Raw genomic sequence first — 26,700 nt, 5'->3', positions numbered from 1 at the left:
GGCAAACCTGGAAGTATTTTTCCGGGTTTTGCCACGCGCGCATGCACAGAAGAGGCATCTCCGGTTGCGAATTCCTCAGGATCCGACTGGAGCTCCAGAATGGACCCCGTGCGCAACCGGAGGTACCACTGTAGTTTCAGCATAATCATTAATATGCATTTTGCACTCATGGAGTCACAGTGAATTTGTGTTAATGAATGTACTTATATTAAACAATTTAACTATAATGTTAAAAAAGGCTATTTAATGTTAACATGGAGTTGAAAGTTAAAGCTTAGTATTAGCATTCTTTGATTAATAAGCCAGTAAAGCCATTGCTCTGACAAGTCTCTGTTGACTGGATTATTACTTCCTTGGGGAAAAGGTTCTTAAATTCAATTTCAAGAATCAAATGCATTTTTTCACATTTTAGAATTTTATGTAAGAAATCAACATAAATATTGCCTTTCTGAAAATAATCCAAGGGTGGTGGTTGTCCTCCCGCCCCCTGGCCAATTATAAACAAATGCCAGATGTGGGGGTGGATGGAGGAAAGCAATAGTGCAGAACACATTAAAGTACAAATATTCCTACTCTGTCCCTGCAAATGACCTGGTGCCCAAATATTTGAAAGAGAACATCTTTCAGAATCTGCTAACCCAGTTTTTAAAATCTGCAGGGGAGGCTCTTCTAATGGTTCTGGTTGATAGATACTGCCTATTATGCAGTGGCCTGGAAGACATTCTTCCCATTGGTGGCACCTCACCTGGACAACTCCCTGCCTCTCAAGATGTGTTACACATCCTTGATGCAAAGTTTTCATTATATATTTTATTTTATGGGAATCTCTATTTAAATGTTAATAAGTTTCTTACCTCCCAGAGAGGTGGTCAGCCTTGTCACATTAGTTCATGCGCTGGTTACTTCTATAATGGATTACTACAATGTGGTGCTTCCTTTGCTGCAGTTAGTACAGAATGCTGCAGCAAAATTGTTGACAAGGCTTTCCTGGTCAACAAATGGCCGTAGTCATGGAAGTTGGTCAAAGGCACTTCTAGCCACTGAGACTTCCCGAACCTCCAGTGACAGAGCTGGATTCGCAACACCCCCAAATATATTTAAGACATGAATTCCCCTAGGCCAGATCTTTCCAAACTTTTCATGTTGGTAACACACGTTTTAGACATGCATCATTTCGCGACACAGTAAATAAGTTTTACTAGCAAACCAAAAGTTAAACAAACCCTTTTCCAGTCCTGGGAAGAGCATGGGGAGCATTCACGAGACACCTCTACACACTGCAGCCAACACACTAACGTGTCACAACACAGTTTGGAAAGCTTTGCCGTAGGCATTTGAGACTGTGCTGGGTTATTTGTTCCGATTTGTATGCTGCCATATTGTCAATTAATTGCATTTTTTTAAAAAAATTAATATACATTGTGTATTATTATTTTATTATTATTAATTATTATTATTTTTAGGGACGCGGGTGGCGCTGTGGGTAAAACCTCAGCGCCTAGGACTTGCCGATCATCAGGTCGGTGGTTCGAATCCCTGCGGCGGGGTGCGCTCCCGCTGCTTGGTCCCAGCGCCTGCCAACCTAGCAGTTTGAAAGCACCCCCGGGTGCAAGTAGATAAATAGGGACCGCTTACTAGCGGGAAGGTAAACGGCGTTTCCATGTGCTGCGCTGGCTCGCCAGATGCAGCTTGTCACGCTGGCCATGTGACCCGGAAGTGTCTTCGGACAGCGCTGGCCCCCGGCCTCTTAAGCGAGATGGGTGCGCAACCCCAGAGTCGGACACGACTGGCCTGTACGGGCAGGGGTACCTTTACCTTATTATTATTTTATGTAGTGTACACTGCTCTGCATAGGAGCCAGCTCCTAAAGGATGAACTCCTCCCCCCTAAAATATTTGATGGGGCTGGAGGACCCCAAAGTTGATGAGCATTGCCATTCAAATGGTGTGTGCGTGCCACATCTTGTGATTAGTTATGTGGGATGGGGACTTACCTATTTTATTCAAGTTGGCACCCCTGCTGCCCTGAGGACAAAGGACAGTCTATAAATAAAATTAACAACAACAACGGGGTGTGGGGGGTGGGTGGGTGGTATTTCTCCCACCCACCTTGAATTTTTGGAAAGACCAATTATAAATGTTTCGAATAAGTAAATGTGGGTTTGCCATCTTTATAAGATTTCAGAGAGCATATAGCTTTTCACAAAATATTGTTCAGAGCTGCTACTGACCCACTGTTTTCTTGTTAAATGTTTAGAACTGTCTAAGCATTGTGACCCTGTAGTGAACATAAGCAATCCTAATTTTAGCAGTTTGCTTTTTGTCACTTTTTCTTCAGCCCCATTATTATTCATTGAAATTCTACATGAAATAGATAAGGGAATCACTCTGTATAAAAACCCCACCAAACTGGAGATGGGAAATGCTTCTTTTATTTCAGACTTGAATATTGATGGAGACTTTATTCTTGTTTTTCAGAGCTGTGACCTGCCCCAGCAGAGTATCGTTCATATTGTTCAGAATCCACATAAAAAGGATGCAGAGGTTGAGACGGAAAGCAAAAATGTCTCTGGCATTCTAACAAGCAATGGAGGAGAAGCTGAAAGCCTCACTCGGGTGGATCTCAACACCAACCTGCTGCCTTCTCACTCAGCTGGCCTTGCTGTGATTTTAGACACTGTGGATGATGGCATCTCCCCTCTAGCTGGCAATTCTGGTAAGTTGCTGAACCACACAATCCAAAATACAGAGGGTTTCTTTTAAAGCTGATTGTGCAGTAGGGAAATCACAACTTTACCCTGTCTTTTTGGTGAACCATATATAAAAACCCCGGAGGCTGGGGCACTGTTTTTGGTGTTCTTTGAGCCCTGTTGCTTATATTCAAGGGATGCATGCTGTGATTATCCTGAGTTTGCTTGACAAGGCTGCTGCCATTTTATAGTTCCCCAAATCCATTTGGGAATCAGCAGCCAGTCATGCTGGTGTGCATGTTTCTTTGTTTAATCCTCACTGTCATAGACAAGAAGCACATTGTGTATTCTGTTTAGTCTGCCAGCCCTCCTGGGAATCTCTATTTAAATGTTAATAAGTTTCTTACCTCCCAGAGAGGTGGTCATTCAGCTCGGAGGCTCCCAGAAGTGCAAGCTGGATTTAGAAGAGGCAGAGGAACCAGAGACCAAATTGCAAACATGCGCTGGATTATGGAGAAAGCTAGAGAGTTCCAGAAAGACATCTACTTCTGCTTCATTGACTATGCAAAAGCCTTTGACTGTGTCGACCACAGCAAACTATGGCAAGTTCTTAAAGAAATGGGAGTGCCTGATCACCTCATCTGTCTCCTGAGAAATATCTACGTGGGACAAGAAGCTACAGTTAGAACTGGATATGGAACAACTGATTGGTTCAAAATTGGGAAAGGAGTACGGCAAGGCTGTATATTGTCTCCCTGCTTATTTAACTTATATGCAGAATTCATCATGCGAAAGGCTGGGCTGGATGAATCCCAAGCCGGAATTAAGATTGCTGGAAGAAATATCAACAACCTCAGATATGCAGATGACACAACCTTGATGGCAGAAAGTGAAGAGGAATTAAAGAACCTTTTAATGAGGGTGAAAGAGGAGAGCGCAAAATATGGTCTGAAGCTCAACATCAAAAAAACGAAGATCATGGCCACTGGGCCCATCACCTCCTGGCAAATAGAAGGGGAAGAAATGGAGGCAGTGAGAGATTTTACTTTCTTGGGCTCCATGATCACTGCAGATGGTGACAGCAGTCACGAAATTAAAAGACGCCTGCTCCTTGGGAGAAAGGCGATGGCAAACCTAGACAACATCTTAAAAAGCAGAGACATCACCTTGCCAACAAAGGTCCGTATAGTAAAAGCCATGGTTTTCCCAGTAGTAATGTATGGAAGTGAGAGCTGGACCATAAAGAAGGCTGATCGCCGAAGAATTGATGCTTTTGAATTATGGTGCTGGAGGAGACTCTTGAGAGTCCCATGGACTGCAAGAAGATCAAACCTCTCCATTCTGAAGGAAATCAGCCCTGAGTGCTCACTGGAAGGACAGATCGTGAAGCTGAGGCTCCAATACTTTGGCCACCTCATGAGAAGAGAAGACTCCCTGGAAAAGACCCTGATGTTGGGAAAGATGGAGGGCACAAGGAGAAGGGGACGACAGAGAATGAGATGGTTGGATGGTGTTCTTGAAGCTACCAGCATGAGTTTGATCAAACTGCGGGAGGCAGTGGAGGACAGAAGTGCCTGGCGTGCTCTGGTCTATGGGGTCACGAAGAGTCGGACACGACTAAACGACTAAACAACAACAACAAGTTTCTTACCTCCCAGAGAGGTGGTCATTCAGCTCGGAGGCACAATGTCATTCAACACTTGCCAGGGATCTAGAGGCATGGAGGGATGATCTTCTTGCTAAAGAGGGATGTTTAGATTTAAGGAGTAAGAAGCACAGCTCTCTTCATCCTTTTGTAGCATTCTGCATGATGGAGAGTTTAAGGATCATTAGAGTTTAAGGGCTTTGTGGCCAGCAGTGGAACAGGCTGAGGACCACAGTCATAGTAGTATGTTGGTTGAAGCTTTCCTTCTCTGGCTGTCAGGGAACTGGTAATCTGATGCCATATCCTGGTTTTTCAACTCTTTTGGAATAATTTGGAAAGGAGATTTAAGAGTTGTGATGTGGAGAATTAGGTTCCATTCAAGCAGTGCTGTGAAAGAGTTGTTCAACAGTGGAACCAAATCCCACGAGAGGTGATGGAGGTTTTTAAGCAGAGGTTGGATGGCCGTGTCTCATGTATGATCTAGTTGAGTTTCCTGCATTGCAGGGGGTTGGACTAGATGACCCCCAGGTCCCTTCCAACTCTACAACTATATGATTCTATGGTTCTATACGTGTTTTGAATATCTAGTGGCACATCCCTTCTGGGACAATACCTGAGGAAGACTCTCAGACTACATGGCTGGGGCAGACTTGAGGGTTTGAACACTCTTCTACAAAAAAGAAAAAGAAAACCCTCAACACCTGCTCCATGGATTGTATCCAATTTATGTCATACTCGGGACTTCCGTGGTGGCACCATCGGCAATGGCGGACTCCCTCTGATCTGGAGGGACTAGCTCCACGCGAAACGGGTCTTTTCTGCTACGGCGAAGCGGGGACCCTTTCAAAAATCACAGGTGGATGAAGCCTGTGACCATGGGACTCGGCGGGCACCCTTAGCGCCCCCCCAACCCGCAAAGGAACCCACTAACGGGCTCCGAAGCGAAGAGGGGAAAGTGGCGCGGTGCTGAGAGTCAACTGCTTCTTCTGTGGAGCGAAGCCGCATAGCCGTTGGCGGAGAGCGCTGCCTTTTTCCTGGGACAATTTGGCTTCTAAAATAATCACCCGTGAGTACTTAAATTTTGGACAATTGGACTTTAAATAAGGACTTGCGAGCAGAAAGGAATTGGACTTAAAAATTTACTTCAATTTGGCTCTGAAACAGGAAGGTCTAAACAGGAAGTCAGCCTTCCGTTTCTTTGTAGACAGATTAAAGCAAAGACAAGGTAAACTAGAGCTCAGAAAATCGCTTCTAAAAGATTAACTTTCATCATTTAAAATTGTTGAACCCCCCTTCGGAAGCAGGAGAAGAAGGGGGATCTTTTTCGGACTGTTTAAACCTGCAGAAGTGAGTTTAAAGTAAAGTAACTTTGCACCGTCTTGATCCTGGAGCAGGGTGTCAGGACTGACTTTTTTTTGAAGCTCATTGACCAGAGACAAACGTTTTTGACAGATAGCTAAAAGAAGAGAAACATAATGATTCCACTGTTCCCCTTCGCATTTTAAAGGAACAAATATTGACAAAATATCTGAAAAAGGAAACTTTGTTGTTAGATTTGTCCTTAAAAGAAAGAACAAATAGAAGTTTTCCCCCTAGAGGGAGACTGTGAAACTGTAACCAATTCCAGGGAGCTTGCAGCTGTTACAGATTACAATCGTGGGAATAGACTTCTGACCTTGAAGGACAATGTATTCAGAAGCTCTGTTGTGTGCTCTCTGTAAAACAAATGCCCTACTGGAACAATTAAATGAGAAGACGGATTTGATGACTGATGCGATCAGAATTTTTGAACAGGCAGTGGGAAACTATATGGAGCCCACCCAGAAATTAAAGCAGGAGTGTGCCCCGACAGAACAGACGAGAGAAGAAGATGTTGCTGAATCTTGGGCGCCAGAGATAGAGGGAGCTGTGGCCCTGCAGGAACATGAGCTTTTGGATTTGACAAATGAACTTGGAAAAAGCCAGATTTGGAAAGATAAAGTTTGGACTGGTTTGGAAATGGGGGGTTGGATAGACCCCCCTATGCAGGGATGTTTGGACTTTTCAAGTCTGGCAATGGGCCGTGAGATGTTTGGGGCTGTGGGAGCTCTTAATTTTGGAGGGATTCTGAAACATGTTTTTAAATACCACATGGAGTTTAGTCTGGACTATGGAAAAGGGGCTGATTTGTTGGAAAGGGTCAAAAACACTGCCAAGCTGGAGTTCCCACGAGTGAAAGGAGAATATGAAGAAGAGCCGCGGAAGGGACATGGAAGGGACTTAAGGGCCTTGGATATAAGGTTACCAGGTTAATGCGCTAGATCAATGGGATAAAAAGGACTGACAAAACCCGGGACCAGGAGGAAGGGACGCTGGATGAAGATTGGATTGTTTTTATTTCTTTTTTTTATTACTAGGATTGTTTTATAAAATTGATGAATGTTAGAAAAATGTTGGAACGAAATTATTTGGCTTTAGCAAAAATGTTTAAAGAATTAGGTAAGAATATTATGGTTATGAGAAGCTGGTAAAAATAAGATTTAAGTTTTAAGTTTTAAGGTTCTTTATAAGATAAGATGAAAATAGATTAAGGTAATGTAACGACAGAATATTATGAAATATGGAAAGGATTTGCTGCGACAATTAACAACTAGGATACAAAAAAAGGGAGGAGGAGGAGGTCAAAGAAAGAAGGTAATGAAAGTTGAGGATTCGAGAATGATGGATTTGTTTTTGTGTGTTTGTGGTGTATTTTTGTTTTTTGAATTTGTATTGTTTGATGTGGTTTGTTTTTTCTTTGTTTTTTTCTTTTTCTTTTTCTGCTTTGTTCTCTTCTGTAATTCTAAACAATTTTCAATAAATATCATTTAAAAAAAACAACAATTTATGTCATACTCAGAGCAGACTCACTGAAATCAGTTGACTTAAGGTAGTCATAACTTCAATGGTTTCATGATTTCAATGGGTCCACTCTGAGTATGACTTAGTTGGATACAACCCCCTCTAGGTAGAAAGCTAGCATATCTGAGAAAAGGGCTGTAGCATAGCTTTCACTTTGATAAGCTCATTTTCTGTGGGCAAGGCTCTTTAAACTATTACCTACCATCACCATTAAGTGGTAGATCCAGGAAGGACTATATACCATATTTTTCCGTGTATAAGACTATATTTCCCCGCAATTTTTTTAAGTTTAAAAATGGAGGTCGTCTTATACACAGATAGTGCATATGGGGGATTTCTTTATTTGGAGTCCTAAAAAATAGGGGCTATGTTATACATGGAGACGTGTTATACACGGAAAAATATGGTAAGTTTTGAACATAAAGTTCAGTGCTTACTCTTCCCCAAATATCACCACCTAATATTTAGAAATAAATGTCAGTATGTCATCATATGGTATTATCATTTCCCTCATCTGAACTATGAATGTGGACTGCATTTACAGGATTCCTTCCCCTGTCCTGAAGCAGTGGTTCTGTACTGAACTTGGTAGTGAATTCTGTAGGATCCGTTGATTTTGCAAATACACATATAAGAACATAAGAAAAGCCCCACTGGATCAGGCGAAAGACTCATCTAGTCTTCCATCCTATTCTTACAGTGGCCAACCAGATGCCTTTAGGAAGTGCCAAGCTGGACCTGAGTGGAACAGTGCTCCCCTCCCTTGGGATTCTCAGTAACTGGTTTTCAGCGGCATCCTTCCTCCCGAGGGTAGAGCTAGAACATAGCCATTGTGGCTAGTAGCCATTGAGAATCTTATTTTCCATGACTTTGTCTAATCCTCTTTTTAAAGTTGGTGGCCATCGCTACATCTTGTGGGAGCAAATTGCATAGTACTTCCTTTTGTCAGATCTGGATTTTCCACTATTCAGGTTCAGTAAATGGCCTCAAGTTCTAGCATTGTGTAAGAGAGGGTTAGGTGTCTAGTGTTGAAACTTCACAACACCATGCATCATTTTATCCATTTCTATCATATCCCCCCTCACTTATTTGCTTTTTTAACAAACTAACACTGATTATTCTAAGTAACTAAGTAGTTTTATGTGATTTTAAAAGAACTGTAGAAAAGAACTGCAAATTGCAAGAGGGTTCCCAACTTCTACAATTGACTGGATCAACCTCATGCTGCCAACTAATGATGAATGAGTGAAGTTTAGGACCGAATTAGTGCCTTGCAATGCTCCACACATCACATTTTGAATGAATAATGTGGCAAGAGGGGTGCCTTGTCATTTCAATCTGATCAGCTCAGGTGGATGTAGCCCACATTTTATATTGTTTCTTTCTTCAGGTGTATATACACCTGTATTCAGTATTTGATTTTTTTATTATTATTTGCAGGCTGATGCTTGTGTTGGAATAGCTATCACATCTGCTTAGGTTTCCCACAGTGCATTAGTATTTGGTTCTGCTGTCTGCTACTCATAACTCCCCCAGCCATAACGAATCCCACTTTGACAAACCAAAACTTAGCAAAGAGTCCTGATGGCAGGCTGACAGCACAGCAGATGCAGATGGCCCCTGTCTTTCCAACTACTTCATTTTATGATTCAGCTCAACTATATCTTACTTGTCATGAATAAGACAGCCTAGCTGAGTGACATTTCTGCTTGACTGGTAGTTAATGACAAGGAGTCTCTGGTGGGATGTTTTCTTTTCCTCAGGATATTCCAAGTTTCACTATGACTAAAGGGAGGCAAAAAACAAGGTTTTAATTTAGGGTGTTGATGATGATGTAAGCACAGCCATCTGTACTAGTGATAATTGTGACACATGGTTTCCGTGTTCTTTGAGGTAGTTTATGGAGGAAGATGCAAAACTGACAGGGATAGGACATTTGATTGATTTACCTCCAGAACAGATAGCATCTTGTGTTGTTTAATTGTAGGGAGAAATGAGGGACACTCTCATTTCCACAGTATCTATATGTAAGGATGGAGAAAACTATGCACTCTGATTTTGATTATTTTGAATGATTGTTGGATATTTATATATTTGTTCTTTTGGCATTGTTACTTGTTGCTTTTGTAATGTATGACTGCAGAGTAGACGGCAGATTTAATACTTTGTCTAATAGGCAAAGAACCACCAAATATATTCAATTTGATGTTACTTTAGCGGTATACATAAGGGACAGGGAACCGTTGGCCTTGCAGATGCTGTTGGGCACTAGTTCCATCAACTCCTGCCAGCATGGGCAATGTCCATGGGGTTGTAGTTCAATGTTATCTGATAGGGCAGAAGGTGTCTGTCTTTGGAAAGTAGTGTAATGGGCATAGGGTGGTTAGATGAAAAAGAAGATGGTTCTCCTTCCTTGCTTGACAAACCAATCGCTGCATCCAGAACAGAAAGGAGGGCAAGGGCCAGGTAAAGTGTATGGGAGGATGGAAGTATTTTTCTATTAGTTCTGTTTGCTTCACAAAGGGCAGGAGCAAATGGAGACATCTAGCTGTCCGAGCACAGAGGGAATCCATGAGCCCCAGAAAGCCAAAAAATGGGGAAGCTTAAGACGTATGAGTCTCCCTTGGTTGGATAAGGAGAAAGCGCAAATAAAGCAAGGTCAAGACTCTAACCCAGGAGTGAAATAAACAATTTTTCTGTAGCCCCTTCCTGAAATGGTAAGAATGAAGGCTCTTTAAAAGGGCTAAGACTAGATCTTTATGTTGTTTAGTTGTGGATTATTAGAGAGCATTTTAAAAAGTGTTCTGTGTTCCACTTTTGCCTGAGGCAAATGAGAAACCCAAGTTTCTGAGTTGCTTGTCACATTTCTAAAACTTATACTGTCAAATTAGTTTCAGGTCAAGTAACAGTATGATGTGCCTCCCCTCTTCCCTATTTTAATAAAGGATTAGGCTGAGAACTCTTAGTCCTAAAATAAACTGCATTTTTATTTCTTTCATCATCTTCTTGAGAACACCATCTAATGTGAGCATTGATCCATCCAAAATGGTCTCCAACATAACATGCACATCTATATTGATATTGTGGAACATGAACCTGCATAAACACTCAACAAGTGAACCAGCTAAATCTAAGACAAGTACAACGGCACAGTTATTACTGCTTATGACCCATTTTCAGCCTCCTTCATCAAAAACAAAAACAAACCCTGAATGTCTAAGAATTTACCATTTTATATACAAAAACCAAGCCTTTATGTTCAACACAGGTCTTTGTTTGTTTGTTTTGCAACCACACACATGTTGCACAAAGAAATAATGTTCCTATTAGCACAGTACCAGTCTTGGATGGCTTAATGTTATAATGCTTTTTGCAGATAAATGTACTTTTAGTCCATGTTGATCAGTGTGAATCAATAAATGTATGGCAGAAGCGGTATCTTCTTCAATTTGCATACATTAATTAGTTTATCTTTTCAAAGCTTTATCATGTTTTATGGCATAAGGAGGAGCCGCAACAAAGCATTTATCATAGGTCAATCTTGGTTTTTTTCCCTGCAAGAATAGATAAATATAGGTATCTATTTTATGAATATCATATACATTTGTTTGTAGCAATGTAATACAGGTTTGGAAATATTAAGTACTCACTTGGTAGGGGACCTATTGCTCTCCAAATACAGTAAAGAGATTAATTAATCCAGTACACAATAGATTCCTGTGATACCTATAAGTGTAGCCCTTGGGGAGCCATGTTTCTCTGCAGGGAAGGACTAGAGATCTCTCTCTTATCCTAACAGAGGAACTGAAGGGGGCTAAGAAGAAAAAACTGGTCAGGGCGGAGGTGAGAAAGTAGACACTCAGGCAGAATATTCTTTGTGGTGAGGGTATTGCCACTGTGATAGACATTTTTCTTTCCTTGTCATAGCCCATTAAACTTCAAAAGCCCTTCAGTTGTTACTGGTGCTTGGTGGCCTTTAGCACTGCTGAGGTATTGCTCTTCTGTAGTCAAGTGGGATTTGAATTAAAATTGTGGTTCCACACTAACAAAAATATCATGTGCTATGACACAATCCTGCAATGCTCATCCCCACAGCAGTGACAAAAGTGGGGAGCACATTACTGCCATAAGCGCATAAGTTACCTGTCACTCCTCTTTTCCTTCTCTGTCGAAATTTGGATTCTAAGCTCTTCTTTTATTACTCTTCTGCGAGGTACATTAATCGAGCAATACAAATGACTATTATTGCTGTCATTTTTCATTATTACTATTGCAACACGTATTTATGGCACCTTGCATGACACTTGACTCAGAGTGTTCCTGATGTTAATCCAGTTCCTTCTTTGGGTTGAGCAAAGCATCCATAATGAGCATAAACTCAGAGAGTGTTATCTACTTTAATAGGACAGTTGCTTCAAAGACCAGGAACTGTCATATTATTAAATTTGTATACCACCCTAAAAGGGCATCAGATGTCAATCAGCCAAAGGCCTGGTTAAAGAGGAACATTTTCGTCTGGTGCCTAAAAGTGTATAATGAAGGTGCCAGCCAAACCTCCCTGGGGAAAGCATTCCATAAACAGATCATATTGGATTAAAAAAACCCATTGCACAAACTCAAGTTATTTCCTCTTGCCGTGGTAACGATGTACAAGATTACCTATATATTTCAGGGAAAATCACATTTGTTTAAATGCACTACACAGTGCTATCTTTGGATGGAATGTTTCTTTCTGACCCTCTTAAGTAGTCTGTTTGCATTGCAAGGAAATGTATTTGATTACCTTTTGTGTGTATATCCGGGCAATGTGCCACAAGGACATATCACACTCTTTAATTTGGTGTTGTTTGAAGCAAGGCTTTCTAAATAACATTCACTTTTAATTAAGTCATTACTTCTATTATCATCAAGGAACAACTGACTATGGGTGCACTTACCAAAGACCCTGTCTAATGCTAAACATACAAACTAAAACACACCTTACTTTTCTGTAGCTCGGATAGCAAAAACTATGTTTCCCCCCCAAAAAAGGTTTGAAAGTTAGCTACATACACAGTATCTCCTGCTGGCCTTAGTGATGATTAGTATGTCAGTCTTCCTCACTGACATAATTCTAAATATAAAAATTTGTATCTCCCCCTTGACCTTCTAAAAACAGCAGAAAGTGCTTTTCTAAGACATTAACATAATGGAACCTTTTCAGTAAAATGATAAATTGAGCCCATTTCAGCAAACAGAATGCATACTTGGTAATTTATTGCAGTCTTTGCCAATGCTGGGAACCTCATTCATATCATATGCTTTTAGTTCTAATGAGTATGGTGCCATTTCCCTACTTGCTTCACTTCTTTCATATTTGCCAAGGTGAGTAGCATTCTTTTGAGTGGAACCTGAGATGCTTTGGATAATTCATTGCGTCATGGCAACTCACCAAACATCTCTGGTCATTTTAAGCAATGTTTTGTTTTCATTGGAATTTCTTGTTTCTTCCACAAGAATGTTTGCAGTGAGAGAGTTTATGGAAGAAGGGCACAGCTATATTTTCATTCATATGTGAGAGTGAGGTTCATAGGGGTTTGTTGTTTTTAATTCCCCTGCACAACTTCAGTTAGTTGTGTGAGCAGACCATAGTAGAAATTGTACTAAATGATAAATGTAATCAAGGCGAGGGAAATAAAGTCAGAATAGTGACAATGGTTCTGACTAACTCTTCTGTTTGTTCTTATTTTTCGTCACTTGAAATTATGGGCCTTGGGAGCCCACAGTGTATCTAATTAATAACCTAAAAAAATAGTTATGCCTCAAAGGAGGTGGGAGAAAACTATTGTATACATTATCCACAGAGAAACCATAGTTGATGTTGATAACTGTTCATTGCAAGACCTCAAAATTGCTTAACCAGTTTGCACCCAAAAATTTTCATGGAAACTCAGGGTCTAAAGCAAAAAATATATGATATGATTTAATAAAAGTTGCTCACTGACCTTAGAATGCACAGCCAAAGTTTCTCCTGCTCTCTTTATCACTCAGGGGGTTGGCTGAAGATGGCTGAAAAGCTGTGTGGCATCAGAGCATCTAAGCCAATGAAAGCCAGAGTTTAGAACACAGTTGTTGGTTGGTGGTGTATTGTAACTACTGTGGTTTGTGAATAAGCTACCTGCCTGTTTAAGGAAAAGCCATGAATTTGTACTCTTGGGAGAAAAAATATTTCCATAAAATCATTGTCGATATTGCTGTAAAATAAATAAATAAAATTAATTAATCTGAGAACACTTTTGTGCTAATGTACATTGGGGATTATGAATTTATATAGATTTTTTTAAATAAAAAAGCAGAAAACCAATTATAAGGTGTAAACAGAAACAGATGTTTAGTTTGAGAGTCAATTTGCATTAGGTTAGTTATCATTTGCCTAAATTTCCCACTCTTTCTTTCATTCAGGAGAGGCTGGTGTAAAAGAGTGGAGTTGTGCTGTTGCCCTCCAGTCATTGTCCCTTACTGGGGTGGTGCAAGATCAAGGCAGGGCTGCAGCAAGCCAGAGCCATGTAAGCAGACTGGCAGAGCTAATCTGGTGCTCCTGCTGGTGCACTTGCACTGCCCCAACCTCACTCTCACCCTGTGATGCTTCTTTCTTTCTTTCTTTCTTTCTTTCTTTCTTTCTTTCTTTCTTTCTTTCTTTCTTTCTCTCATAGCAAAAGTTTAGAAATCGGTATATTTTCTTCCACTGCTTATACAGCCAACTAGTACCACCCATAAACAACTCCTCAGTCATGCCAGTGACTCAGCCACTCAGCTAGGTATTTGCTGCAATAACACACATTAAAAGGGAAATATTTTTGTCAGGAGAGGTAATTTTGAAATGTCAGAGAAAGTACTGACTACAAGAGCAATTACTCTAGTAAGCACCATGTCAACACTCAAGCCCTGACCCATTTAGAGCCAGACAGTATCTAAATGGTATAGTAATGGTCTGTTTCCCAATTTTTGTTCTATCTATAATTGCAACAGAGTGTCTACACAGATTTCATTATGTTTTGTCCATACTGTGGGAATGCCTGCCTTCTTCTCACCCCTTGTGGTTGGTTAACCAGTTCTGGAAGTTTGTTTTCTCCTTCTAATGTGGGAAGGTAAAGGTGTGTATGCAGTGACTTTCCCTTTGGCTGTGCATTCCCTGCATTCAAAAAAGAAAACTGAGTCTGTCGAGTGCTGAACTACCCCTCCCACCTACCTTAACTTTCACAGGAGAGCAAATGTTTGATGCTCAACAATACACCTGCCCCTGTGATGCTCCATTCCCCAATGGACTGAACAAGATCTCTAAAGCAGGCTGCCTCTTGCAGCTGTTTTTCTTCAACCAAGCACAGTATTTCTCTAACACACCCAGTACCACACAAACATTAAGACACTGCAACCAGGATTCCCTCTTTGCAGCCAACAGTCAAGAGAAACTCTCTAATTAGGGGACCAATCAGTTATTGGTGGAACGAGGAAGTAATGAATCAAATGGAAATCATGAGGAGGAAAAGGGGAGATGCTAAGAACTGTCTACACTTGTGACGATTAAGCTGCTGCTTTACTCTCTTTTTTTAAGGCTGGGTTTTTTGTGGTAGGGAATAATAGAACAATTGCTGGAAAAACTTGTGAAGATTACAGTTAGATGGCAGTGATGTGTGGAGCCATCACAAAAAGTGAGTGAACAAGCAGCTCTTGTAGCAGATTGTATTCCTTGTGGCAAGCAAGGTGGGATTCCACATTGCCTGTGGCAAATTGCTCAGACTGAAAAGGAGGTCTGCCCCTTTCTAATAGTATATATTAAAGAATGTCATGCTGTGATAACAAGGAATATCACAAAGGTGTGACAAAACAGTTTTAATAACTTAAAAATGTAAGCGTGAACACATTAACTTTTTTTGAACTAACTCAATGATGTCTCCCTTGTCTTTAATCTTCAAACGATGGTTCTAGCCTATTTTTCCTGTGAGGCATTGCAAAGGCAGGTTTCACATGCATATTCATGGCACAATACAGTCTCCCTGTGCACCTCTGTTCTCTTTCAGTGGTGTAATGCAAGGGTTGGAAGGGGAGGGTGCCATTTCCAAGAAGTAGGAAATATCTTGGTTTTCTCAGATACAGTGTAAAGTATGTGTACTGCCTTGAATTAGTGACACAGTCTTGCAAAATGAAATAACACTCTAATGCCTGCATCTGAAATAGCTGCTGTGCATGAACAGCTGCTGAGTAGGTATGATGATTTGTTTTATTGCATATATACTGTTGATGCATTTCTTCAAAAAATAGGTTTATTGAAGCCAATGGGTCTTTCCCAAGACTGTTATTCACAATACAATACAGAAGCATTTCCCTCTTAATGTGCTTTTTTTGCTTAATTCTCTCTATGTTAATTCCCCCCCCTTTCAGAATGATACTAATGTGAATTTCTTTTTTAAAGATAGTAGAGTTTCTTCTATTAGAGTTAGTTGTTCCACTGCAAAGATTTGTGGACTGCCATTTTCAAAGAGGAATCTCAGGTTGTTTGTTGTCATGGCAAAAAAGTGGATCCTTCTAACCCAATACCACAGTTAAAAATAAATAAATAAATAAAAACTCCATTTGGTAGTAGCTTTCAATAGTATAATTGCATTTGTCTGTCTGTTTAGCCAACATTGTGATTTTGCATTGCAACAAAGTAAGACAACATTGACATACTGTGAAGATGTACCATGACAAATTGCCATGACATAGGTATAGACATAATAATTTCTGTCTTGCTGGACATCTATTAAAGTGTCAGTCTAAATAAATGAAAGAGATATTGATGGCTATAAGAGGGATTTTTATAGAACAAGCAGATTTATATTTTTTTAAAATGACGAAACTGTGTCTCTCTTATCGATACAGCATGGTCTTTCTTTCTTTCTTTCTTTCTTTCTTTCTTTCTTTCTTTCTTTCTTTCTTTCCTTCCTTCCTTCCTTCCTTCCTTCTTTCTATATTATAGTACAAAATGTGACATCCAAATGAATTATAGTTAAATCTCTCTTGGTCCACTCTTCTGAGCCTCATTATTTTCTTGAAAAGTAAATCATCTTTAAAAGCCGCTCATTTAAGAGAGGTTCTGTGTTAACAGGGCACCCTGGATGGAAAGAAATGCTGCAGATCAGTGTAAAATGCCTGTTATTGTCTAGACTTACGCTAACATAGAAGGTAATGAAATGTTTTTGCCTAGCTGAGGAAATTCTGTAGTTCTCTGATGGGGAGCCCTCTTATCAATGGTCACTTTCCCCCTTGCCCACATAATGATGTGATTCTCATTGGGAAAGGGAAAAGCTCAAATTACTTCAGTGTGGCCATGTGTGCCTCAGGTGCACAATTAATATAACCAGTTCATGTGACTGCAGTGCAACTAGGCGCAAAATTAATTTAGGGAAAAATAGCTTTTCTTTGAAGAACAGCTGCTCTTTGGTACTGGTGGGCGTGGGTGGTGTCAGAGAGGGCAAGTGGGGCAAGTGTCCCTCTCCTCAGACAAGGAGCTTACCCCCACCCCCACCCCCTGCCACTGAATTCCTGTTAATACTTCAAGGAAAGGCACAGTTCACATATACAAGTGCATTCATATATTATCATTTTTCAAGAGGCCAAGAGGCCAGTGGCAGTCTACGGAGAGGAATGGGAAAGCATCTGATGTGCAGGAGAGAGAAGTAATTGAGGAGGCATGGAACCCCTGTTGTTGTTTTCTTGAGCACCTCTTGGTGTCCGCCAGGCTGGGAATTGGTTGCTATTTTATTATGCAATCACAGCTCCTCCTCCAATCACCCCGCTGAAAGGGTGGGATTCAGTCTCCGTTGTCATATAGTGTAATCATCCTATATTTAATGCTGTACTGTTTTTAACATTTGATTGGGAGCCGCCCAGAGTGGCTGGGGGAAACTCAGCCAGATGGGTGGGGTATAAATAATAAATTATTATTATTATTATTATTATTATTATTACTACTACTCAAAGTTAGGAAAGTGTGCATAGAATTGTAGCCTTAGCTACCATAATGAATGTTATCTGGAGTGAGACATAGTCAAATCCTATATATAAGCAAGAAAACTTACGGTTGATTTTTGTTTGTATTTGTCTTAGTGGAGTGTGGGTGGGGACACACACATTGTGGCAAGAGGTGGGGGGGGCAGCATTTGGAATTCTTCAGAACATGTGTACTGCCTTGCAAACAGTCCAATCAGGACTCCAAATGTACCCCCTCCCCACCTCCAGCCACAATGTGGGTGCCAATCAATTCCCTCCTCTGTGATCTGGAAGCCCCAAGTACCACTTTTCTTGACTGCTTCTAGTGAAATCTCCCCAGGTCCCTGTCTAATGGCTTCTCCAACGGCTGTTGTTTGTACAAACAACACAGTCCCTTTGTTGTTTTCTGTTCCCTGCCAACTTTCCTCCCACTTCAGGTGTGAGTGAGAAGTCATGTGTCATGCATATACTCCATAAAATATTTCGGAGAAGATTTTCCTGTCTAGTGTTGCCCTTTACATGAGTGTTGTACATGAGTGTGTTGCAGCTAAATTGTAGGATTTTTCTCATGCGCTTCTCTGACATGCATGTGTGAGCGCAATTGTTTTGAAAAAGTGATTCAAATGAAATTAAATGAACAAGAAAAGACTCATCTATTCCTATGCCATATTTCCATACACATTCCTAACAGTTGATGGACATCTTGCTATCTACTAATAATAACATCAAAGGACAAAGAAGCCAAATGCTCAGTTTGTCTCTTGGTGTTGCCCTATAAATACATCTATATCTAGCTATGTCTAGTGTGCAACTCAAATATATTGATATGCAGATGTCCTTCTTTATGACAGTTGCTATGAATAGTTAATGCTGTCAGTTACGGCTTATTAAGAGTTTATAATACCATTCATAACATACTAACTAATTTATAAGCATGTCTGTGGCTTTTATGTTCTATCAAGTATTTATCACTGACCCTTACGAGGAAGTGTTACAGATTTTTCTGAATAATTTATATGTTTAATATAAAATTTAATGCTCCGGATTTCTGCCATAGCTGCATTAGACTTTATGGCATTTATTTTCTTCCCCATATGAGTTATTCAGGGTAAGGAATATTTAAAACTCACTTAGATCGGTTTTGATCGTTCTCCCCCTTCCAATAATTTGCTGGGTGGTTTGCCACAATTTGATTCCCTTTAAAGTTCCTTCCCCTTTTAGGACATCTGCATAATTTTTCTTGTACAATATTCATTAATGATGTGTTAATACATACAAGGTTAGATTTAAGCCAACTATATGGTGCTATGCTGATGTAAGTCACTCCTCAAACCACTTATTCCCACCCCTGCCATTCAAGAGGCATAAGCCTGTTGCTGGAGGGAAAGCTGTTGTATTCCATTTGTGTACCACTTCTTAATAAGAAGTGCTTCGTAGACAGTGTTAAATCAAGTTAAAGTGTCATGTTATAACAATGCAAAATAACTTATATAAAATCAAGAAGCCATTAACACTATATAACCAATTCATCTGGCAAGTAGTTACAAGCAATCCAACAAACCTTCTCAATATACTTCTACGTTGAGCAAAGGATATCAGAAAAAGGATTTCATTTAGCTGCTCTAAGGGCCCTTTAGAAGGTGGAAAATCTCACTTCCTTGGACAGCGAGTTCCATAAGGGATGGGGTGGGTGGGGCCTATCACCAAGAAGACTCTAGGTCTTATAGTCACCCGCTGTATTTCAGGCAGTTGAATCACATGTGGAAATACACCACTTTACTTTCAGGACCTCTCTTACACTGTGAAAGTGGAGCAGCATTGTTGGTCTAGTACTTAGGGGACAGGATAATTTTTAATTTTTTTATGGCGGCTTCTCTGTTTCATTAACTGTTATTGGCAGCTCTGTGGCCCACCACACTTTTTTTTTTTTTATGAAGTTTCTGTTTGTATGAAGCTACATGAAGTTGCCCCTGCCCAATTGCGGGCTGCTGTATTTACCCACTCTCACCCAAATAATGCCTCTGAAATGACAGTACATCCTGACACAGCGTAATTCATTTCTAGACATGGGATGAATACCTGGACATTGGCAATTTCTTCTCCAGTTTCCATCAGAATTCTCCTGCATCCTTACCGGGAGCCAAAATTGGGCCAGGACTTAAAGGGGAAAAAAATCATTATTTAACTATGTGTGCATGTAGCCACTAATACCAATTTGACATCTTTCTGTATTTGTCTGTTTGTCACCAAAACTACAGTGCATGCACAAGAGAAATATATCAACAGACTTGGGATTATCCTAAAATATGTACTACTATAAAAAAAGTCCCAGGCTACTGCAGAAGGTTGAACTAGATGACCCTTGCGGTCCCTTCCAATTCTGTGAGTCTATGATTCATGCTGTATGCATGCCTGCACCAAACATAATTGTGTATACTCTGTGGTACATTGCAATGTAATCTGCAGTGTTTGGTGTAAGGGTGATATGAAGGGCTATACTGCCCTTGATCCTTTTTGACATCTTTAATTAAAGGCAGTGAAGAAACAAATTTAAATGTAGTCTGTGTTAAAGTTAAATTATTCTAAAAAGGCAGCTAAGAGACCATTTTTCAGGCACTGGTCTTGGAAATTAATTGGGTCTTACCAGCACAAACTTGGTCAGTCCTGGGACTGATTTATCCAGGTATGGAAAAAACAAGTTACTTGTCCTATCATACCCTAAGGAAACATGTGCTTGATTTATTCCAAGTGAGGAATATAATCTTTGCTTTAAAATAAGCATCTAGAGTTACTGAGATACTGAATATTTATAAAAACAGAAGTTCCATTTTAAAAAATCCTTATATTTTATTGTTTGATTACAGTGAAAAAATGTAAGAACAGCACTCTTCACAAGAGGAATGAACGTGCAGCCGCTTCAAAGGCTTTAGGTAGCTGTTTCAAAGTGTGTGTGTGCATGTGCGTGCATTCCTAGATAATACAGGCTCATATTTTTTCTTGTCTTTCCCCACCAGGTACACATTTATGTGTTTATTACCATGTTTAGCAAAGTGTATTTAAACAGAATATCAAGGACAACCTCTTTATTGTAGTCAAAATAATTGAGCAAGGAAATGTGTTAGAAGGGACCACAAGGGTCATCTAGTTCAACCCCTTGCAATGCAGGAATCTCAGCTAAAGCTTCCACGACAGATGGCCATCCAACCTCTGTTTAAAAACCTCCAAGGAAAGAGAGTCCACCACCTCTCATGGGAGTCTGTTCCACTGCAGAACAGCTCTTACTGTCAGAAAGTTTTTCCGAATGTTTAGCCGGAATCTCCTTTCTTGCAACTTGAAGCCATTAGTTTGAGTCCTACCCTCCAGAGCAGGAGAAAACAAGCATGTTCACTCTCCATGTAACAGCCCTTAAGATATGTGAAAATGGCTATCGTATCTCACCTCAGTCTCCTTTATTCCAGGGTTAACATACCCAGTCCCTTAAAGCGCTCTTCATAAGGCTTAGTTTTCAGACCCTTGATCATCTGGGTTGCCCTCTGCAAACGTTCCAGCTTGTCAACATCCATCTTAAATTGTGGTGCCCAGAATTGGACACAGTATTCCAAGTGTGGTCCGAATAAGGAAGCAGAATAGAGTGGTACTATTACTTCCCTTGATCTGGACACTATTCTTCTGTTGATACAGCCTAGAGTAGTGTTAGCTTTGTTTTTGCTGCTGCATCACACTGTTCACTCATGTTAAGTTTGTGGTCCACCATGACCCCTAGATCCTTTCCTTTTCACAAGTAGTGCTAATAAGCCAGATGTCCACCATCCTATATATGTGCATCTGGTTCTTCCTGCCTAAGTGCAGAACCTTACATTTGTTCCTATTGAAATTCATTTTGTTAGCTTGTGCCCAGTTCTCCAATCTGTTAAGGTCGTTTTGAATTCTGATTCTGTCTTCTGTGGCACTAGCTACCCCTCTCAGTTTGGTGTCATTTGCAAATTTGATGAGCATCCCCTCAACTCCTCCATCCCAGTCATTTATAAAGATGTTGAACAACAACGGACCCTGGACAGAACCCTGCGGCACCCCACTTGTCACATTTTTCCAGGATGACAAGGAAACATTAATGAGTACTCTTTGAGTTTGGTCAGTCAACCAGCTACAAATCCACCTAACAGTTACCTCGTTCAACCCACATTTTACCAGCTTCCTTGCAAGAATATCATGGGCAGTAATGTTAAATTCTTGAGAATAATCTTTTGGAGAATATTCTCGATTAATGGGAATATTAGAGAATTTTCAATTAAAATAGGAGAATATTTTAATTCATTGAAAATGATATAATTTTAATGGTCACGACTGGACCTAATAGTCAGGGGCCCCTTTACCTTTACCTTTACCTTTAAACTTGTTCATATGGCAACCAAAAACTGTACAGATACTTTTATTCAATGGGGCAATGCAGTGAATTTTTTGTACCTAACTTGAAATTGAAAATTCAGTGTGAATGACTCACATTAATCACTAAGCCTGCCAGTAACCGTATATTTACCATCAATTTTGAATTCTAATTATGTTGTGTATGTATGAAATGTAGCTTTTAAAGTAAAAGGAATATAAAAAAAACCTCAGGTCCACTACATGAGTACGTTCTTTAATAAGCATATCTACATGGTACAGTAGGGACGCGGGTGGCGCTGTGGGTTAAACCACAGAGTCTAGGACTTGCCAATCAGAAGGTCGGTGGTTCGAATCCCCGCACGGGGTGAGCTCCCGTTGCTCGGTCCCTGCTCCTGCTAACCTAGCAGTTCGAAAGCATGTCAAAGTGCAAGTAGATAGATAGGTACTGCTCTGGCAGGAAGGTAAACGGCGTTTCTGTGCACTGCTCTGGTTCGCCAGAAGCAGCTTAGTCATGCTGGCCACATGACCCGGAAGCTGTACGCCGGCTCCCTCGGCCTATAGAGCGAGATGAGCGCGCAACCCCAGAGTCAGTCACGACTGGACCTAATGGTCAGGGGTCCCTTTACCTTTACTTTTACATGGTACAGTATTTTCAGTGCAGCACTAATATAATCAATATAATCAATATAAAGTTTAAAATGAATGCTATTATTTCCAGAAAATAAAACACAAATAATCTGTAATGACAAGTTACATAACATCAGAAATGCAAATTACTGTCTGCTTAGACAAGTAAGGCAACACACATTTAAATTATAACTGATAAATTGTCACAAGAAAGAATTTATTAAAAAAATAGGCTTTAAGTAACAAGTCTCAAAATTATAAATTTATATTGACTCCTCAAACATCTTAAGAGGATAAGTCACCAGCTTCGTCTCCACTGGTAACAGAGTTTTCAGTTCCACACTGATCATCTGGGAGATCATAGAACGAAGTTGATGGTTGTGTAAAATTCAATGAGCTTGATAGAAGCTGTGTTTTCTTCTCTTCTAGGAGTTGTGAGCTACTTATGTAAGCTTTCCTGCTCTGTCTACAGTAAGCCTATTCCTTTTTGCTGAATGAATAACTCCATAAGTACTGAAGCTACGTTCTGTTACAGCTGTTGTTGGTGGCATATTTAAAATGTCCACAGCCACTTTGCTAAGCTTTGAACCAAAGTATGTTGCCTTCCACCAAACCACTGCATCCACTTTTTCAACCGACTTCAATACATATGACTTGCTAAAAAAAATCTTCCTTAGCACGATATGCTGCCAGCTCAGCCAAAATATCTTGTGCATCATTTGGTGCACCTGCTGATATTTTGAGATCAATGAACTCAGTACCTTGAATTTGTTCATCTTGTGATAAATGAATGCCATTATACTTGGGATCAAGTTTATTTGCAGCAAAGTGAATTATGCTGTTACACATAATTGTATAGACCTAGGTATTAAAGCTAGTTTCTGTCAAAAAAAAATCATACTGTATGGCCAAGGGTATGGAATTGCTAAGAATAAGGTCAAAATAGAAAAAAAAAGCTATTGCATATAATTGAAATACACGGATTTCCTCCTTAATTGGAAGAAACCTCTGGCTGGTGAGACCCCCAAAATAAATAAATAAATAAATAGTAACTAGGAATCATGTTTGAATTTTATAGGTGGTAGTTTATTACCCTAATTCCAGAAGGTAAGCTTTTTGTGGAGACATCTGAAAAGACAGAAGGTGGTATGCTGGCCTGTGAATACATTCTAAGTGTGATGAATGAATGCAAATAGTTCTATATTCATGCCAGAGGTGCACTAATATGCTCAAAGCAAATTGCTAAAATTAATGAAATAACATTTTCTTCTGCCTGAATTTGACATGCTGACATCTGCTAGGTGCGTTATATAGACAGATATATGACTTTGGCTTCATGTCAACATGTCCTTTCTGGATGAGGCAAGCAATATGATTAACTAAGATACCAGCAGATACTTTTCTGGTGCTGCTATGTTTATTCCACGCTAGATCGTATGCCCTTACTCTTACCATAAGTACACTTTCTTTTGTTTATGCACACACTTGTGTTGATTTTTACAGATAAAAGCATGACCTGGTGATGCTGAGATGCAGTAGTTAAACAAAGTAGCATTTGACAAGTTTGAGCTGCTCAAAGTTTATTTTAGTAATGCAACAGAACCTGAAATAAACTGACCAGGAAGTTGAAGAGTACATCACTTTTGGTATTTAGTTGTGACTCGTCCTGAGGCGTTAGAGTGAAGGGTGTGTTAATAATAGTAATAATAGTAGTAGTAGCAGTAGTATGTAATAAGTAGTAGTAGTAGTAATAATAATACATCTGTGTGAGCTGTGTACATTGAAACACTTTCATATGCACATATCTCTGATTTGATCTAGTTACTTTTATCCTGCTCCACCACCAAAGAGCTCAGGCAGGCCTGATACCAGCACCTGGTATCCTCAAGAAACAGACAGGCCAAGCGCCTTATTGGAGCCCATTGGTGCTGATATATAGGCTGTGTAGTGAATGATGCTACATCTGGGTCACTATGGGAAATTTAAAATGGCGTCTTGTAGCTGCCTTCTACTATCACAAAGTAACTTACCAACGAGCACATTGCTGACTGCCCTCTGAAAGTTGGAGCTGGTCTTTAGCTCAGGGCAACAGACATGGTTCTATTCCTGCCTATTTTATCCTCAGAAGAACCTGTGAGGTAATTTAGGCTGAGAGACACTGACAAGCTCATGATCACCCAGACAACCTCAGCTTCTTCAAGAAGAAACTGGGTATAAATGTGATGAAGAAAATGAATGTGTTTTTAAAAAACCATTTGGGGGGGGGAATCATTTTATTCTGTTTACTGTTGTAACTAACAGAGTCCTGGAAGTTCAGTAATGAGCCTCTGTGGCTATGAGTTTTGTTACTGATCTAAAGAGACATTGGGAGGGAGACTGAAGAGAACACACACACACACACACACACTTACATACAGTGGGACCACAGATTTACAACTGGGATATATGCTACTAAGCAACTTATCCAAATGTGGATTTTTACTCAGAACTGACAAGGTTATGTGTAAAAGATGGTGTCATCCTCTCCTCCTCGTCACGTGAGCTCTTTCCTGACATTCATTTCTCCTACTTCTTTGGACTGTGGTCTGTGGGTTTAAGTTTTGATCAAACAGGTAAATAATACAAATAATGAAGCCAACTCAGCAGAACAGTGTTTACCCTAACCTAAATCATTATATTTACAAAATAAGGAATTTTCTTTCTGTTTTTGAAAGACGTACAAAGGGATTGCTGTGAAGGAAATGATTTGCATTTATGCAACTCTGTAAAATTCAAATTTAGTCAGCCGAAGGATGGGGGATGGCTGGGGGTGGGGGGAGGTAGCCAACAGCAGTTGGAAGTAAATGGGATGAACAATCTGGATTCAAAAATGAAATTAGCCATGTGCATCAGAAACCAGCTGTTAAGTTTCAGACTGAATAAATACAGCCCCAAACAGAGATTCAACATTTTCTAGCCAGTAACTGAGGTATTTGTACAAATCTTTCTCAGAAGTTTAAAAAACTAAATAGTTGGAGATGTGTTTTCTCTCATGGCTCTCATGTGTTCTTTGACTATTTGAACCAAATAAAAGCTGGCTGAGGCTTGTTTATTGTTTAAAGGATACCCACTTTTAACAGTGATCATTAATAGAATATTGTTAATTACTGTACTTCAAAAGGAATGTTGGAATTATTTTAATGTCATGGTGCTGTTAATAACTTGGAATCATGTGATACTTTGATTTAACAGCCGTCTCAGCATATGGTTTGCAACAATTTCTTAAGTTAATTATATACCCATTCAAAAATAGTATACATTCTTACATATTTAATGTTACATTTAAAAAACAAAATAGAACTATGGAGACTCTGTGGGTGCAAAAACCAACAACCCCCAAACCAAACCAAAAACAGACTCAGTGGGTGCTAAACAGAAAAAAGAAAAAGGAAAAGGAAAAGTATTCTAATCTGATGCCAAGATCTGTGCATTCAGATTATATTAGATATATTTGCATAGAATATGTGGAGTCTGAAAGATGGTAGGAAGGCAAGGAAGAATGCAATGCAAGAGACTCACCATTTTGTCCCTTGGAAAGGGCTGAAATTAGACCCAGGTCTGCACTGGGTTGACAACAATTTTTCTACAGGGATGGGGTTGGCGTTATGCTCCTTCTGGCCACACATTTAAAGCATTGAGTTGTGGAGTCTCCTGCTCCATTTAATTTGGATGAATTGGGCAAATTGGGCATCCCCAGGAATCCCTGTTATCACAATGCCTTATATAATGTGGTGGGGAGAATGTAAAAAAATCCCTGCTGGATCAGGCCAGAGGACCATCTAGTCCAATGTCCTGTTCTCACAGTGGCCGACCAAATGCCTCTTCATGCTTGCTAATTCCCAGCAGTTCGCAGGAGTGTACACGCTTGATCACTTCACCACAAAATGATCCTGGAAAGATGAGTGTGTGAACATATTTTTATTATTTATTGAATTTATATACCGCCCTATACCCGGAGGTATAGGGTGTAGGGTGGTACATACATAGAGGTAAACCAAATGCTTCAACAGGAGACCTTACCTGCACAAGGTCATCTTTGGTTCTGTGATCTTTCACAAATTTGCCTGTGTGTCAAGATAGTCTTGTTGAACAGAAGCTGGAATTCTCTACCATTCCATGCTGCACATTATCAACAAAACACAGTGATACTGGTGCATCTACAACATACACAGATTTTGTATATGTTAAGAGATTTCTGTCTTGCCCTCATCTCCTTCTGATCCAGTTCTATTATTTGACTCCTTTGTATATCCAAATCAGATATCAATCTTTGCTATCAATTGACTGTGGAACGCTTTCTCTAGGGAGGCTTGACTCTGGCCTATGCTGATGACATTTCGTGTCCAGCCCTTTTTAGTTCCCCAATTCTTTAATACAGACTCCTTTTATCTCCGAGAAGTTCTTATGCTGTTCTTCTTAGATTGTG

The 26,700-nt window shown here is 40.0% G+C and overlaps 1 protein-coding gene and 1 long non-coding RNA gene across 6 annotated transcripts in view; one reads left to right on the top strand and one right to left on the bottom strand.

The window, feature by feature from the left end:
* The window catches only part of PRKN (parkin RBR E3 ubiquitin protein ligase), a 611,538-nt gene that overhangs the window by 184,706 nt on the left and 400,132 nt on the right, over positions 1-26,700 (top strand). For all 5 annotated transcript variants that reach the window (XR_013984719.1, XM_081000694.1, XM_081000696.1 and 2 more), the window contains exon 3: positions 2,478-2,715. Coding sequence is in view for 4 of the 5 variants with exons in the window: in XM_081000694.1 (XP_080856820.1) it covers positions 2,478-2,715 (238 nt within the window). In the remaining variant the exon portion in view is untranslated. The remainder of the gene's footprint in view (positions 1-2,477; positions 2,716-26,700) is intronic.
* On the bottom strand, positions 16,254-20,819 carry LOC308474472. Its single transcript, XR_013984755.1, has 3 exons — positions 20,661-20,819; positions 19,302-19,379; positions 16,254-16,344 (listed from the first exon to the last, which is right to left on the bottom strand). It is a non-coding gene; the product is annotated as an uncharacterized lncRNA (long non-coding RNA).

This window comes from Podarcis pityusensis (assembly GCF_964106645.2).
Source record: "Podarcis pityusensis genome assembly, chromosome: 3".
Taxonomy (NCBI): Eukaryota; Metazoa; Chordata; class Lepidosauria; order Squamata; family Lacertidae; genus Podarcis; species Podarcis pityusensis.
This window is presented reverse-complemented; position numbering and strand designations above follow the sequence as displayed.